Genomic DNA, 16,124 nt, shown 5'->3' with positions numbered 1-16,124 from the left:
GCCACCATGCTCACTTAAGCCCAGAAGTTCAACACCAGCCTGGGCAACATGGTGAGACTCCATCTCTACAAAAATACAAAAGTTAGCCAGGTGTGGTGCATACCTGTAGTCCCTGCTACTCAAGAGGCTGAGATGGGAGGATCCCTTTAGCCCAGGAGGCAGAGGTTGCAATGAGCCAAGATCATGCCACTGCACTCCAGCCTGGGTGACAGGGTGAGACCATGTCTCAAAGAAAAAAAAAAGACCAAACTATAAATATAAGGGAACTTAATGTGACAAAACCATCTACCAAAAAAAAAAAAAAAAACTATAGAAAACATATTTAATAGTAAAACATTTACTAGATTCCCCATAAGACTGGTAACAAAGCAAGGACGTCCATTCTCATCACTGCAACGTTATCAGGAAGTCCTAACAAGTGCAATAAAGGTAAGTGGGGGAAAAAAACACATAAAAGTGGTAAGAGAAGAATCTCTTTATTCACAGATGACATGACCGTGTAGAAGGAAGATTCTAAGAAATATATAAAACTAGAAAAACTAATAAGTGAACTAGTAAAACTTAAGTATAAGATCATAGCATACAATGTCAACATACAAATATTTCTGTATACTAGCAGCCAACAATTTCAACACAAAAGTAAGACAATTTCATTAACAGCAGCATCAATACAAAGAGATCTGAACAAAAATGTGATAGATCTCTACAATGAAAGCTATAAAACACTGCTGAGAAGAAAACCTAAATACATGGAGAACAATCATATTTATGAACTGGCAGACTCAGCATAATTAAGATGATCATTTTCTCCAAACTGATCTACAGATTTAACTCAATACCAAAATCCCAGCAAGCGCTTTTTCCTAGAAATTGACAACCTGATTCTAAAAACGCATATGGAAATGCGAAGGACCTAGAACAGCCAAAACAAATTCTGAAGAAAAAGTTGGAGAAAGTGTATCACTTACTTCAAGACTTAATATAAAACTATAATTATCCAGACAGTGTAGTACTGGCATAGGAAATACAAATCACTGAAATAAAACTGAGTCCCAAAACGAACTCATACATAGCCAACTGATCTCCCACAAAGCACCAAGACCACCTAGAAAAAAGGAAGTCTTTCCAACAGATGCAGCTAAAACAACTAAATATTGGTATATAAAAAAAAAAGAATAAACTTCAAGTGAACCTCAAGTTTTACCTCATCCCACACACCAACACTGTTTCAACATGAATCAGATTTAAATGCACAAGTAAAATTATACAACTTCTTAAAAAAAAAAAAAAAAAAAGACAATAGGAGAGTATTTCTGTGCCCTTGGGGGCAAGTAAAAGACTTCTAAAATAGGACTCAAAAGGCTATAAACATTTTTAAAAAAATTTTTTTTTTTTAAATATACTGGACTTCATCAAAATGCAACACTTCTAGGCCAGGCGCTGTGGCTCACGCCTGTAATCCCAGCACTTTGGGAAGCCAAGGCAGGAGGATCACTTGAGGTCAGGAGTTAGAGATCAGCCTGGTCAATATGGCAAAACTCCATCTGTACTCAAAATACAAAAATTAGCCAGGCGTGGTGGCGCACGCATGTAGTCTCAGCTACTCAGGAGGCTGAGACACGAGAACTGCTTGAACCTGGGAGGCAGAGGTTGTAGTGAGCCAAGATCGTACCAATGCACTCTAGACTGGGTGACAGAGCAAGACTCTGTCTCAAAAACACAGTTAACACTTATGCTTATCAAAAGACCAGCCATGAACTGGAGAAAATATTCTTAATACATATATGACAAAAGACTTGCTACCAGCATACACCAAGATCTCCTACAAGTCAAAAATAGACAATCCAATCTTTAGAAATGTGCAAAAGACTTGAATAATCACAGCACAAAATTATACAAATGGTCAATAAGCTCATGAAAAGGTGAGCAACATGAGTCAAGAAATACAAATTAAAACCATAATGAGATAGCATTTCACACCCACTTGGGCAATTAAAATTAAAAAGACAATACTAAATGTTGACAAGGATGTGGAGCAACTAGAACTCTCACACACTGCTGAGTGTATACACAACAACACAACCACTCCAGAACACTGTTTTACAGTTTCTTATGAAGTCAGACTTCTATCTGCCACATCAGTCAGCAATTTCACTCCCGGTATTTACCCAAAAGAAATGAAAACCTATATCCCCACAGAAAGACTTTTACATAAAATTTCACAGTGCCTTCATTCATAATAGCCAAAAACTGAAAATGAACTAGATGCCCACCAAAAGCAGAATTGTATGTTCATATAATTTATATAACGGAATTCTACTCAACAATTAAAAAAAAAGAATTGGCCAGGCGCAATGGCTCACACCTGTAATCCCAGCACATTGGGAGGCCAAGGTGGGTGGATCACCTGAGATCAGGAGTTCAAGACCTGACCAACATGGTGAAACCCCGTTACTACTACATACAAAAAATTAGCCGGGTGTGGTGGCGCATGCCTGTAATCCCAGCTCCTTGGGAGACTGAGGCAGGAGAATCACTTGAACCCAAGGGATGGAGGTTGCAGTGAGCTGAGATTTCACCACTGCACTCCAGCCTGGGCAACAAGAGCAAAACTCCATCTCAAAAAACAAAAGAATTAATGGCACATGCACCAATATGGATGAATCTCAAAAATATGAAAAAGACACAAATGGGAACATAGTGTATTATTCCTTTCACCTGAACTTTGAAAACAAGCAAAAGTAATGTATAGTGACAGAAATCACAGATTTAGTTGCTGGGGGTGGGGAACAGTATTCATTATGAGGTGACACAAGGGAACTTTATGGGGTGGGGAAAATGTTCTATACCTTCACTCAGGTTTTAGTTAAACCCAGGACAGGGATAGGTCTATACATTTATCAAACTGATTTTTAAAATATATATATATATATTTATAAAATGAAAAAATACAAGAATAGCTACTCCTGCTCGCTTCTGGTGTCCATTTACATGAAATATATTTTTCCACCCCTTTACCTTAAGTTTATGAGTCCATGTGTGTCTGGTGAATCTCTTGAAGACAGCAGATATTTGGTTGGTGAGTTCTTAATCCATTCTGCTATTCTGTATCTTTAAAGCGGAGCATGTAGGCCATTTATATTCAACATTAGTATTGGGATCTGAGGTACTATTCTATTCATCAATAGTGCCATTTGTTTGCCTGAACACCTTGTTTTTTTTTCTTCACTGTGTTACTGTTTTATAGGTCCTATGTGATTTATGCTTTAAGCAGATTCAATTTTGGTATTCTGATAATTTGTTTCAAGATTCGGAGCTCCTGTTAGTAGTTCTTGTAGTGCTGGCTTGGTAGTGGCGAATTCTCTCAGCACTTGTTGGTGTGAAAAAGACTACTTCCCTTCATTTATGCAGCTTTGTTTCACTGGATACAAAATTCTTGGCTGATAACTGCTTTAAGGAGGCTAAAGATAGGACCCCAATCCCTTCTAGCTTTTAGGGTTTCTGTTGAGAAATCTGTTAATCTGATAGGTTTTCCTTTATAGGTTACCTGAGGCTTTTGCCTCACAGCTCTGAAGATTTCACACCTCACTTTCCTTCATCTTGACTTTAGATAACCTGATGACTATGTGCCTAGGCGATGATCTTTTTGCGATGAATTTCCCAGGTGTTCTTTAAGCTTCTTGTATTTGGATGTCTAGATCTCTAGCAAGGCCGGGGATGTTTTCAATTATTCCCTCAAATTTGTTTTCCAAACTTTTAGATTCCTCTTCTTCCTTGGGAACACTGATTATTCTTAGGCTTGGTCGTTTAACAAAATTATTGGAGGCTGTGTTTTTTTTTTTTTTTTGTCTTTGTCAGATTAGGCTAATTCAAAAGCCTTGCCTTTAAACTCTGAAATTCTTTCTTCTACTTATTCAATTCTATTGCTGAGACTTTCCATTGCATTTTCTAAATGTGTCATTTCTCTAAATGTGTCCTTGATTGTCAGAAGTTGTGATTATTTATTTATGCTATTTCACTGGAAATTTTTCCATTTATATCCTGTATTATTTTTTTTATTTTGCTAAGTTGAACTTCACCTTTCTTTGGTGCCTCCTTGATTGGCTTAATAATGACCCTGTGAATTCTTTTTCTGGCAATTCAGAGATTTTTGTCTTGGTTTAGATCCATTGCTGGTGAGCTAGTTGACCTTTTCAGGGTGTCAAAGAACCCTGTTTTGTCATATAACCCGAGTTGTTCTTCCAGTTCCTTCTCATTTGGGTAAACTATGTCAGAGGGAAGATCTGGAACTCAAGGGCTGCTGTTTAGATTCTTTTGTCCCCCGGGGGTGCTCCCTTGATGTGGTGCTCTCCCCTTTCCCTTAGGGATGGGGATTCCTGAGAGCCAAACTGCAGTGATTGTTATTTCTCTTCTGGATCTAGCCGCCCAGTGGAGATACCAGGCTCCAAGCTGATACTGGGGAATGTCTGCAAAGAGTCCTGTTATGTGATGTCTCCAGGTCTCTCAGCCATGGATACCAGCACTTACTCCAGTGGAGGTAGTAAGAGTGTGAAGTAGATTCTGTGAAGGTCCTTGGTTGGATTTTTGTTAAGTGCGCTGGTTTTGTGTTGGCTGGCCTCCAGCCAGGAGTTGGCGCTTACAAGAGCATATCAGCTACAGTTGTATAAAACTGGATTTTTTTTTTTAACTGAAGATCCGTGCATATTGTTATAAGTTAATTTTATTTCAATAAAAACAAAAAGCATCGTATTACTCATAGACTGATCTCATCTCATTATTTAAACTATATCTCATATACACATTATGTTGAAGACGAGGTTTTGGATCAGTGAGGTTTTAGCTAATAGGTTAAACATAGGCTCTTACCTTGCAAATCCTTGGGGCAGTTCTCCAAGGCCATAGAGTGGATAAAGGTATGGGCTTTTGCCATATCTTGCCAAAGACTCACTGTAAAGTTTAATTCTATTAATGGTTTCATAACATGGTTGATCTAAGTAGCTGGAGAAAAGGAAATGAGTATTAGGAAAGGGCTTTAGTCTTCATTCATGATGTTCAATTTATAATTTTTTCTGAAGAGATTTCAATCCACTATCTTCATTTTGTTTTTTCTTTTTTGTTTTTTGAGACAGGGTCTCACTCTGTCACCCAGACTGGAGTGCAGTGGTGCAATCTCGGCTCATCACAACTTACACCTCCCAGGCTCAAGTGATTCTTCTGCCTCAGCCTCCCAAGTAGCTGGAATTACAGATGCGCACCACTACCTCCCAGCTAATTTTTGTATTTTTATTAGAGAGGGGGTTTCACCATGTTGGCCAGGCTGGTCTTGAACTCCTAACCTCAAATGATCCAGCCAACTTGGCCTCCTAAAGTGCTGGGATGACAGGCGTGAGCCACGGCACCCGGCCTCTGCCTTTATATGTCACTTAAGAGGTCCAAACAACAATTCCAACTAGAACCTCTGCTTTCATAGTGTAATATGGCTAAGTGTTTGTTTTGTTAGAATTTCCACTTGGAAGAACTGGGAAATTTAGTGAGAATTTCAAGAAAAATACAAATCTAAAAACCAAAATACTTACTCATCAGTTCTATAAAGTGCAAGAGCATGCCCAGTAAAATCTATAACATCTTGACCCAAATCAAATTTCTTATACACCTCTCGCATTGTGGTCTTCTTAGGATCAATGCCTTCAAAAGTTCTTGGATCTTTTTCATCGAAGTTGGCGACATACACTAGGAATTTCCTGAAGCGACGTTTTTCAAACAGTCCCATTAGGCCTAAATAAGAAAGTATTTTTCACAAAGCACACTCACAATCAGACATTGAGGAGAACAAAGTATGAGAGCAAAGTTTACACATGCCATGTTATCAACTGCAGATGCAGGATGCAATTTTTTTTTTTTTTTTTTTTTGGATGGAGTCTTGCTCTGTCACCTAGGCTAGAGTGCAATGGCGCAATCTCAGCTCACTGCAACCTCTGCCTCATGGGTTCAAGTGATTCTCCTGTCTCAGCCTCCCGAGTAGCTGGGATTATGCGCGACCACCATTATGCCCAGCTAATTTTTGTGCTTTTAGTAGAGACAAGGTTTACACCATGTTAAGCGGGTCTCAAACTCCTGACCTCAGGTGATCCGCTCACCGCAGCCTCCCAAAGTGCTCGGATTACAGGCATGAGCCTCCGCGCCTGACCAAATGCAGGATGCAATTTAAGATATGGGAGTTTACACAGCATGGCTTCCAGTTTCACAACACTTTAAGATAAACTGACTCCATTATAACAGCTCACTTATAAAGTCTTCAATTTTACTATACAATTACAAGTAATTAAAACCAGAACCTAAGTGAATGAAAAATGTCAAATTTGTTTCTTACTAGGTACAAGGTAAATGTGACTCTGAACAAGTATCCATGAAGCCATCCATCTGAAGAGTCTTCCTTTGACAACTGATCTACACTCAGGCAATTGCCTAAATTCTGAATGCTCTTCCTTTTCTGCCTCTGTATGCTAAGATACAACTGGGCATTTTACGATAATAGTTTAAGATACCAAGAACAAATTGACCTCAGTAAAATTTACAGGATGCTGCTGCTGCTAGTCACTTACTTTACTGAAGTCCTACATAAGCAACCAATTCACTGCATTTTACACTAAAAAACAGAAGAAGCCACAAATGACCACTTTATAAATCCTCAGCTTTTACTACTAGGCTGTATTTCAACTAATCATAGATGATAGACAAATAGCCAATAAAAAACAAAATTTTCTGGTTTTATCTCCCTTCTCCCCCCTTTCCTAAGCTGTATAGCTATTTTTAAAATACAACTACAGTTTTAAAAACAAACTCTCAAATGTTTCTATTGACAGCTTAATGTTTTGATAGATTTAATATTACAGCCAAGATCATTTTCCACCCAACAAAACTGAAAATTAAAACCATGAGGCTGGTCGGGTGGTGGTGGCTCACGCCTCTAATCCCAACACTTTGGGAGGCTAAGGCGGGTGGATCACTTGAGGTCAGGAGTTCAAGACCAGCCTGACCAACATGGTGAAACCCCGTCTCTACTAAAAATACAAAATTAGCTGGGTGTGGTGGAGCACGCCTGTAATCCCAGCTACTTGGAAGGCTGGAGCAGGAGAATCACTTTAACCCAGGAGTCGGAGATTGCACTGAGCCGAGATTGCGCCATTGCACTCCAGCCTGGGCAACAAAAGCGAGACTCCATCTCAACAAAAAAAAAAAAAAAAAAAAAGAAACATGAGGCTATTAATGACAACTGACTACGTTTAATTTTTTTTTAATTAAGATTTGCAGCTCAGGCCGGGCGCGGTGGCTCAAGCCTGTAATCCCAGCACTTTGGGAGGCCGAGACGGGTGGATCACGAGGTCAGGAGATCGAGACCATCCTGGCTAACACGGTGAAACCCCGTCTCCACTAAAAAAAATACAAAAAACTAGCCGGGCGAAGTGGCGGCGCCTGTAGTCCCAGCTACTCAGGAGGCTGAGGCGGGAGAATGGCGTGAACCTGGGAGGCGGAGCTTGCAGTGAGCTGAGATCCGGCCACGGCACTCCAGCCTGGGCGACAGAGCAAGACTCCGTCTCAAAAAAAAAAAAAAAAAAAGATTTGCAGCTCAGCCTTTTAAATGGACAGAATGTACACACAGTAAAGGCATAAGGCTGAATAGAAATATCCTATTACCACATCAGCACCATCCTTAAGACACAAGTGTAGTTGTCAGAGCTGGGTGTAAGACAGGCAAAAGGAAACATGAATCACTATTTCAATGCAATTAAAACTTACGTATCATATTCCGGTCGGCACAGCCTGTCAGAACCTAAAGCTATTACTAACAGTTGTTTTGGAGTATCTCCCAACTTTTGTTTATTTAATAGAAACTTGAGTTGCTGTTACCAACTTCTGTTTTAATCAAAATCAAAATCTATCATGTTCCCTTCTCTTTCCTCTCCTTTATTTTCCTCCATTACCTGATCCTTACCCAGAGAGGGACAGAAATCAGTGCCGCTCCTGTTTTACACAGCACAGTAGACGTCCTAGCTGTTTTTCCATCCCTTAATTCCATGTTGCTATGCATGGCGCCAAATAGTGGTCTCAATGACTAGCTGTTATGGCACCAGAACCAGATATAATTGTATTACAAACACTCCAGACACCCAGTGCTCATTCTGAAAAACTCCTAATTGAAAAAGTTCAAATCAATGTGTTTCCTACTGTGTTTAATTTTTTTTTCCATAGAAACAGGTCTCGTCATGTTGCCCAGGCTCCTAAAGTGTTGGAACCACAGGTGTGAGCCACTGCACCTAGTCCTACTGTGTAATTTCTTACAGCTACTATTTATCTATGCTGATGCCATCCCAGATCGCCTTGTTTAAAGCATCCTTCTCGCACTCCCTCCTTCCTCTTTCCCCACAGCGATGTGTCACCATCGCATATGCCCTTCTGTATTTACAGTTGTTCCCTGAGTAACGCGTCTGAACTGCCACTTCATATGTAGATCAGACGTGTCCAACTTTTTGGCTTCCCTGGGCCACAATGGAAGAAAAAAATTGCCCTGGGCCACACAAAAAATACACTAACACTAACGATAGCTATAAGCTTAAAAAAAATTGTGAAAAAAAACTCATAATGTTTTAAGAAACTTAACAAATTTCTGCTGGGCTGCATTCAAAGCTACCCTGGACCACATACTAAACAAGCTTGATGTAGATTTTTTCTTGTCAATAAATGTACTGATTTTTTTTTTTAGACGGAGTCTCACTCTATCACCCAGGCTGGAGTGTGCAGTGGCGCGATTTCAGCTCACTGCAACCTCTGCCTCCCAGGTTCAAGCAATACTCCCACGTAAGTGTCCCAAGTAGCTAGGATTACAGGCATGCACCACCAGACCTGGCTAATTTCTTTTGTATTTTTAGTAGAGATGGAGTTTCACCATGTTGGACAGGCTGGTCTCAAACTCCCAAACTCAAGTGATCCGCCTGCCTCAGCCTCCCAAAGTGCTGGGATTACAGGCATGAGCCACTGTGCCCAGTCAAGTTTGTTTTTTAAGTTCTACATTTTATTTTACTTGATTTTTTTTTTCCTTTTTGAGATGAGATCTCTGTCACCCAGACTAGAGTGCAGTGGTGCAACCACGGCTCACTGTAACCACCAACTTCCTGGGCTCAAGCAATCCTCCTGCATCAGCCTCCTGAGTAGCTGGGACTACAGGCTATTCAGCTAATTTTTCTTCTATTTCCTATAGATACAGGGGTCTTACTAGGTTGCCCAGGGTGGTCTCAAACTCCTGGGCTCAAGTGATCCACCCACCTCAACCCCCCAAAGTGCTAGGATTATAGGCATGAGCCACAGTACCCGGCCAAATGATTTTTTTTTTGAAGAGATAGGGTCTTGCTATATTTGTATATATCGCCCAGGCTAGAGGTGCAGTGACTATTCACAGGTGTGATCATAGCACACTATAGCCTCAAACGCCTGGGTTCAAGCAATCCTCCTGCCTTAGACTACCAAGTGGCTAGGATTACAGATGCGCAGCAACAAGTCCGGCAGATCTGTGACAATTCGAAAAAACTTGCAGATGAACTGCATAGCCTAGAAATACCAAAAAAATAGAAATATCAAAAAAAATTAGAAAAAAGTAAAGTATGTCATGAATGCATAAAATATATGTAGATATTATTTACTATCATAAATATACACAATTCTATTTCAAAATTAAAATTTAATCACAAAACTTATGCACACAAACACAGACCAAACATGGTGCCACTGTAAACAAAGATGTAGTATTAAGTCTTAAATGCATAAGATTAACTGGAGTACATACTGTACTACTTTAATAATTCTGTAGCCACCTCTTGTCGCTAATGTGGTGAGCTCAAGTGTTTGAGTCTCTTAAAACTATGTGACAATAATCATCTCTGCATGAGCAGTTCACCTCTCCAGTAAACTGTCACAGTAAAAAGTGATCTGTCCTTGTTCTCGCATATTTTTCATCGTGTTTAGTGCAACACCATAAACACTGAGTAAAATGTAGGACCCATAGGGAATGCCACTGATGCTGAAGTGCTCCCAAGAAGTAAAGTCATGACATTACAAGAAAAAGTTGAATCCCTTGAAACGTACCAGCTGACTTCAGGTCTGCAGCTGCAGTTGCCCGCCATTTCAGACAGACAATTCATCTCATACACACACACACACACTAAACTTCTGGTATCAATAAATCCAGTATGGTACTGTAAATGTATTTTTTCTTCCTTACCATTTTCTTAGGGGCACTGTCTTTTTCTATAGCTTACTTGATTGTAAGAACACATTATATAATACATTATCACAAGGCCAGGTGTGGTGGTTCACACCTGTAATCCCAGCACTTTGGGAGGCTGAGGCATGTGGATCACCTGAGATCAGAAGTTCAAGACCAGCCTGACCAACATGGTAAAACCCATCTCTATTAAAAATACAAAAAATTAGCCAGGTGTGGTGGTGCATGCCTGTAATCCCAGACACTTGGGGAGGCTGAGGCAGGAGACTCTCTTGAACCTGGGAATTGGAAGTTGCAGTGAGCCAAGATTCCGCCATTGCACTCCAGCCTGGGCAACAAGAGCAAAGCTCAGTCTCAAAAAAAAAAAAAAGAAAGAAAAATCACATATAAAATAAATGTTAATCAACTACTTGGCTATTTATGTTATCCGTATGGCCTCCATTCAACAACAGACTATTAGTAGTTTCGGAAGTGTCACAAGTCTTGAAGTTTTAATCTCTGAAAGTGATCTAAGAGGTTGAAACTAACTTCTTCCAAACTCTTGTTAATGTTGGTATTTTGACCTCCTCCCATGAATCATAAATGTTCTTGGCTGGGTGCAGTGGCTCACGCCTGTAGTGCTAAAACTTTGGGACTCTGAGGAGAGATGACTGCTTAAGCCCAGGAATTCAAGACCCCTAGGCAATATAGCAAGACCCTGTTTATACAAAAAATAAATTATACCACTATAGGCATGCATGGTGGCATATGCCTATTTTGGGAGGCTGAAGAGAGATAACTGCTTGAGTCCAGGAGTTCGAGACCAACCTGGACAGCGTAGCAAGACCTCACTTCTACGAAAAATTTTTTAAGATGCACCATTATAGGCATGTGTATGCCGATAGTCCCAGCTACTCAGGAGGCTAAGGCAGGATGATCGCTTGAGACCAGGAGGTCAAGGCTACGTTGAGCTGTGATCGTGCCACTGCACTCCAGCCAGAGCAACAGCGTGAGACCCTGTTTCAAAAAAATAAATACATAATAAATGTTCTGGGGCCGGGCACAGTGGGTCACACCTGTAACTCCAGCACTTTGGGAGGCCGAGGTAGGCAGATCACTTGAGGCTAGGAGTTTAAGACCAGCCTGGCCAATATGGCAAAACCCCATCTCTACTAAAACATACAAAAATTATGGCCAGGCACAGTGGCTCACGCCTGTAATCCCAAGCCTTTGGGAGGCCAAGGTGGGCAGACCACCTGAGGTTGGGAGTTTGAGACTAGCCTGACCAACATGGAGAAACCCCGTCTCTACTAAAAATACAAAATTAGCCGGGCATGGTGGCGCATGCCTGTAATTCCAGCTACTCGGGAGGCTGAGACAGGAGAATTGCTTGAACCCGGGAGGCAGAGGTTGTGGCGAGCACACCATTGCACTCCAGCCTGGGCAAGAAGAGCAAAATTCCGTCTCAAGAAAAAAAAAAATTAGCTGGGTGTTGGTGGCATGTGCCTGTAATCCCAGCTTGTAATCCCAGCTACTCAGGAGGTTGAGACAGGAGAATTGCTTGAATCCAGGAGGCAGAGGTTGCAGTGAGCCAAAATTGTGTCACTGCGCTCTAGCCTGGGTGACAAAGGAGAAAAAGTAACTGTCCTGTTTATACTGAATGAGCAGAAAACATTTGGGATACTGTCTCTGGTCTGGCTGCCATATTATATATAGGATCTTGACTAATTAGAGAATTTCCAAAAAGTGGCCAAGAGATCTAGATAGCACATTATATGAGAAAAAACTAAGGAGACTCAAGTATTTAGTATGGAAAAAAAAGAATTAGAAGGTATGTAATGATTTTTAAAATATCTAAAAAGCAATATATTAATAGCTTTATATACTGTAAGAATATACTATTTCTTGTGGTTAAGAGTGTGGGATTCTAAAGTCAAACAGACCTGGCTCCACACCAGATACTAGCTATACTACTTTGTGCTTTCCTTTTATACCTCAGCTTTCCCATCTGTAAAATAAAATATAATAATTGTACCTGCATCTCACAGGGTTGCAGTGAAGAACTATATAAAGTCAGATAATACACATAAAGTACTTAATACATATATGCCTAGCACGTAAGTGCTCAAAAAACTGAGTTCTTGTTAAAATTATAAAACAACTTGTTCTTATCCACCCATCTCTTGAACTTTGCCACCTCTCCACCTTTCCTTACCCCATTCCTTCATTCTGCCTAGAATTTTCTTGCCTGCAACTCAAGATTTCAAAATCCTTTCCATCGATATAGAGATGCTGATAAGGTGTAGTGATTTGGTCAAAATGCATAAAAGTGTTTACTAAAATAAGTGAATTCTACTGTACATAAATTATACCTCAATAAGCCTAACCTTAAAAATATATACATAAGCATATGCACTTATGTAAAAAAAAAAAAAAAAAAAAAACACAGAAGAAGGATAAACCAGAAAATGATTACCTAACAGGTCAGAAAGAATGGAAGTAGAAAAGTAAGAATGCGGCCGGGCGCGGTGGCTCAAGCCTGTAATCCCAGCACTTTGGGAGGCCGAGGCGGGTGGATCACAAGGTCAGGAGATCGAGACTATCCTGGCTAACATGGTGAAACCCCGTCTCTACTAAAAATACAAAAAACTAGCCGGGCGCGGTAGCAGGCGCCTGTAGTCCCAGCTACTTGGGAGGCTGAGGCGGGAGAATGGCGTGAACCCGGGGGGCGGAGCTTGCAGTGAGCCGAGATCGCGCCACTGCACTCCAGCCTGGGAGACACAGTGAGACTCCGTCTCAAAAAAAAAAAAAAAAAAAAAAAAAAAAGAAAAGTAAGAATGCAACCAAGACTCTAAATATACCTTTTAACTTTCAAGCTATGTGTTTTATATATCTGAAAAAATTAGAGAAAACTGTCAAAAGATAATTTCTATTAGATGAAGGAGGTAACTGAAGCTTTAATATAAATAAGAGCTCCAAGAAAGAAAATGTAAAAGAAAGAACCTACGACCTTTGTCCCAAAAAAAAAAAAAAAAAAATTCTATTTTTTATTTTTATCTAAAAAAAATTTTGAGACAGGGCCTCCCTGTCACCCAGGCTGGAGCACAGTGACGCGATCACAGCTCACTGCTGCTTTGATTTCCTGGACTCGAGCGACCCTCCTGCCTCAGCCTCCACAATACCTGGGACTACAGGCACGTATCACCACATCTGGCTAATTTTCTTATTTTTTGAAGAAACAAGGTCTTGCTACATTGCCCGGACTGGTCTTCAACTCCTGGCCTAAATTAAACCTCCTACCATGGCCTCCCAAAGCAATGGGATTACAAGTGTGAGCCACCACACCACGCCACTGTTAAAAAGGATTCTATTCAAACTCAAACTCCTACTTCTATGAAGATACTTTATTTGGATTAAACTTTCATAGTCATTTAAAAGATTTAAAATAATTTTGAACCCATGATTACACTACTAACTACCCCCAACTGAATGAGAAATTGTTCCTTCCCTTCCCCAACTGTCAATCCTAACCTAGCCCTGATTTTTGCGGTATTTTTTACTTTCTGGCTATGTCTTTAATATTTTATACCGAATATTTTCTCCCCTAATCAGAAGTAAATAGAGATAGAGGAAACTGCCATAATAATTCAAATTAGGTTTACAGATGAGAAAACCTTTCAGCACTGATGTCAAAATAATTATGACAGAACTTATGAGCACTTTTCCTATTCTCCCAGTCTATATCTTCCCCTCTTCTAAGTTCCCTGGAGCCCTCACCTACCCTTAGTTATACAAATTTATCCTTCCCCAAACTGCTCCATACAAGGACTAAAACGTCTTGAAGAACAAAAGGTATTTTCTAGAGTGTTTGCTATTTAAGAGAGACACTGAAATAGGAAATGTTAACCAGAACTCTTTGGTGAGGCAACAGAGGAAATAATGTTGGGCAGAGAATAAATATCACTCCAAGACTGGGTGCAGTGGCTCGTGCCTGTAATCCCAGCACTTGGGGAGAATAAATCATTCCAAGGCCAGGCGCGGCCGTGAGCAGTGGCTCATGCCTATAATCCCAGCACTTTGAGAGGCCAAAGCAGACAAAACACCTAAGGTCAGGAGTTCAAGACCAGCCTGGCCAACATGGTGAAAGCCCGTCTCTACTAAAAACACAAAAATTAGCTGGGCGTGTTGGTACATGCCTATAGTTCCAGCTACTCAGGAGGCTGAGGCAGGAGAATCGCTTGAACCTGGGAGGTAGAGGTTGCAGTGAGCCGAGCTCACGCCATTGCACTCCAGCCTGGGTGACAGAGCGAGATTCCATCTTAAAAATATATATATATATATATGTATCTCATTCCAAACTCACCAGGAGTTCCTAAAATCAAAGATATTGGGGATTAGTAACAAGACCAACTAGAAGATGAGCATCATCAGAACGAGTACTTCTCCTGCTGGCACATTGGGTAATATAGTGTAGGGTAAGCTTAGTAACATGATTAAGCACTGGGGCTCTGAAGCCACACTACCAGTATTTCAATTCCAGCCCAGCTACTTATCCCAGCTACCTACTACCTATGCAATTTTAGGCCTGAGTTTCATCACCTATAAAATGGAGACCCTATGTCATAGAGACGTTTCAGAAGTCAAATAAGAAAATGATATTGAGTGTTCAATACAAAGCCTTTAGACACAGCAAATACTCAACAGAAAGCATAGCCATTATGAATTACTATGAAAAGAACACTATTAACCCTAGATAAGCTCAGATCCACCAGCCACAAGGTAGATGGTCTATAGATGATCATTTAAACTCTAAGCTTCAAATGGGTAGGAATTTTTGAACATTTTGTTCACTGATGTGTTCCCAACTGCCTAGAACAGTGTCTGGCACATGATAGACATTCAATAAATATTTGTTGACTGGGTCTTCTCTAAGACTCTTTTCCAGTATAAAATCTCATTATTCTGAGAAAAATAAAACTAATTACTAGAGAAAATAAAACTACTTACTAGATGCCAGGGCTTCTGCTTCAGTGGAAGGAACCTTGTAGATTTTCCCGCCCTTATAAACGAAGCTGCCTTCAGTCACTTTAAAATCCAGATAGCGAGTTACCTCTGTATAAAGCAGCATCTTAACCAGCTGACCTAGAAAAGTCACATAATTCAAAGTATAACTTAAGACTATAAATTATAAAGAACATTTACTAATACTAACAGCTTCTCAAATTTTTCCTAACAGTGTTCAATAACTCCAACAAAGTATTTTTTTTTTGAGACATAGTCTCCCTGTTGCCCAGGCTACAGTGCAATGGCACGATCACAAGCTCACTGCAACCTCACCTCAGCTCCTGGGCTCATGCAAGCCTCCAGCCTGACACTCGCGAGTACCTGGCACCACCATGTCTGGCTAATTTTTTTTTTTTTATTGTTTTGTAGAGATGGGGTTTTGCCATGTTGCCCAGGCTGGTCTCAAACTCCTAAGCTCAAACAATCCACCCACCATGGCCTCCCAAAGTGCTGGGATTATAGGCACGAGCCACCGTGCCTGGCCCAAAATAATCTCCAAAGTCATATTTTAAATAAGACAACCAGAATGCATACTTATTGCACTGCGTATTACAAGTTTTTATTATTTTTTATTTTTTCTACTCAAGGTTGAATACATAGGTTTTTTTAATATTACAACTTAAAGGTTAATAATTTTATCAACTTGCTTTTGCAAAAGCAATGAAAAATTTATTAGAGATATGAGGTGTGGAATTATAGCATTATTGGCCAGGCACAGGTGGCTCACACCTGTAATCCCAGCACTTTGGGAGGCCAAGGAGGGACTGTTTGAGCCCAAGTGTCCGAGACCAACCCACACAACACA

General features: G+C 40.3%; 1 protein-coding gene across 1 annotated transcript in view; it reads right to left on the bottom strand.

The window, feature by feature from the left end:
• GDI2 (GDP dissociation inhibitor 2) overlaps window positions 1–16,124 on the bottom strand; it is a 48,470-nt gene that overhangs the window by 14,252 nt on the left and 18,094 nt on the right. Inside the window, exons 4-6 of the mRNA XM_003903348.5 lie at window positions 15,263–15,397; window positions 5,577–5,775; window positions 4,867–4,998 (exon numbers count right to left, since the gene is read on the bottom strand). Of these exons, the coding sequence (XP_003903397.1) occupies window positions 4,867–4,998; window positions 5,577–5,775; window positions 15,263–15,397 (466 nt within the window). The remainder of the gene's footprint in view (window positions 1–4,866; window positions 4,999–5,576; window positions 5,776–15,262; window positions 15,398–16,124) is intronic.

The sequence above is a fragment of the Papio anubis genome, chromosome 11 (assembly GCF_008728515.1).
Source record: "Papio anubis isolate 15944 chromosome 11, Panubis1.0, whole genome shotgun sequence".
In the NCBI taxonomy this organism is placed as follows: domain Eukaryota; kingdom Metazoa; phylum Chordata; class Mammalia; order Primates; family Cercopithecidae; genus Papio; species Papio anubis.
This window is presented reverse-complemented; position numbering and strand designations above follow the sequence as displayed.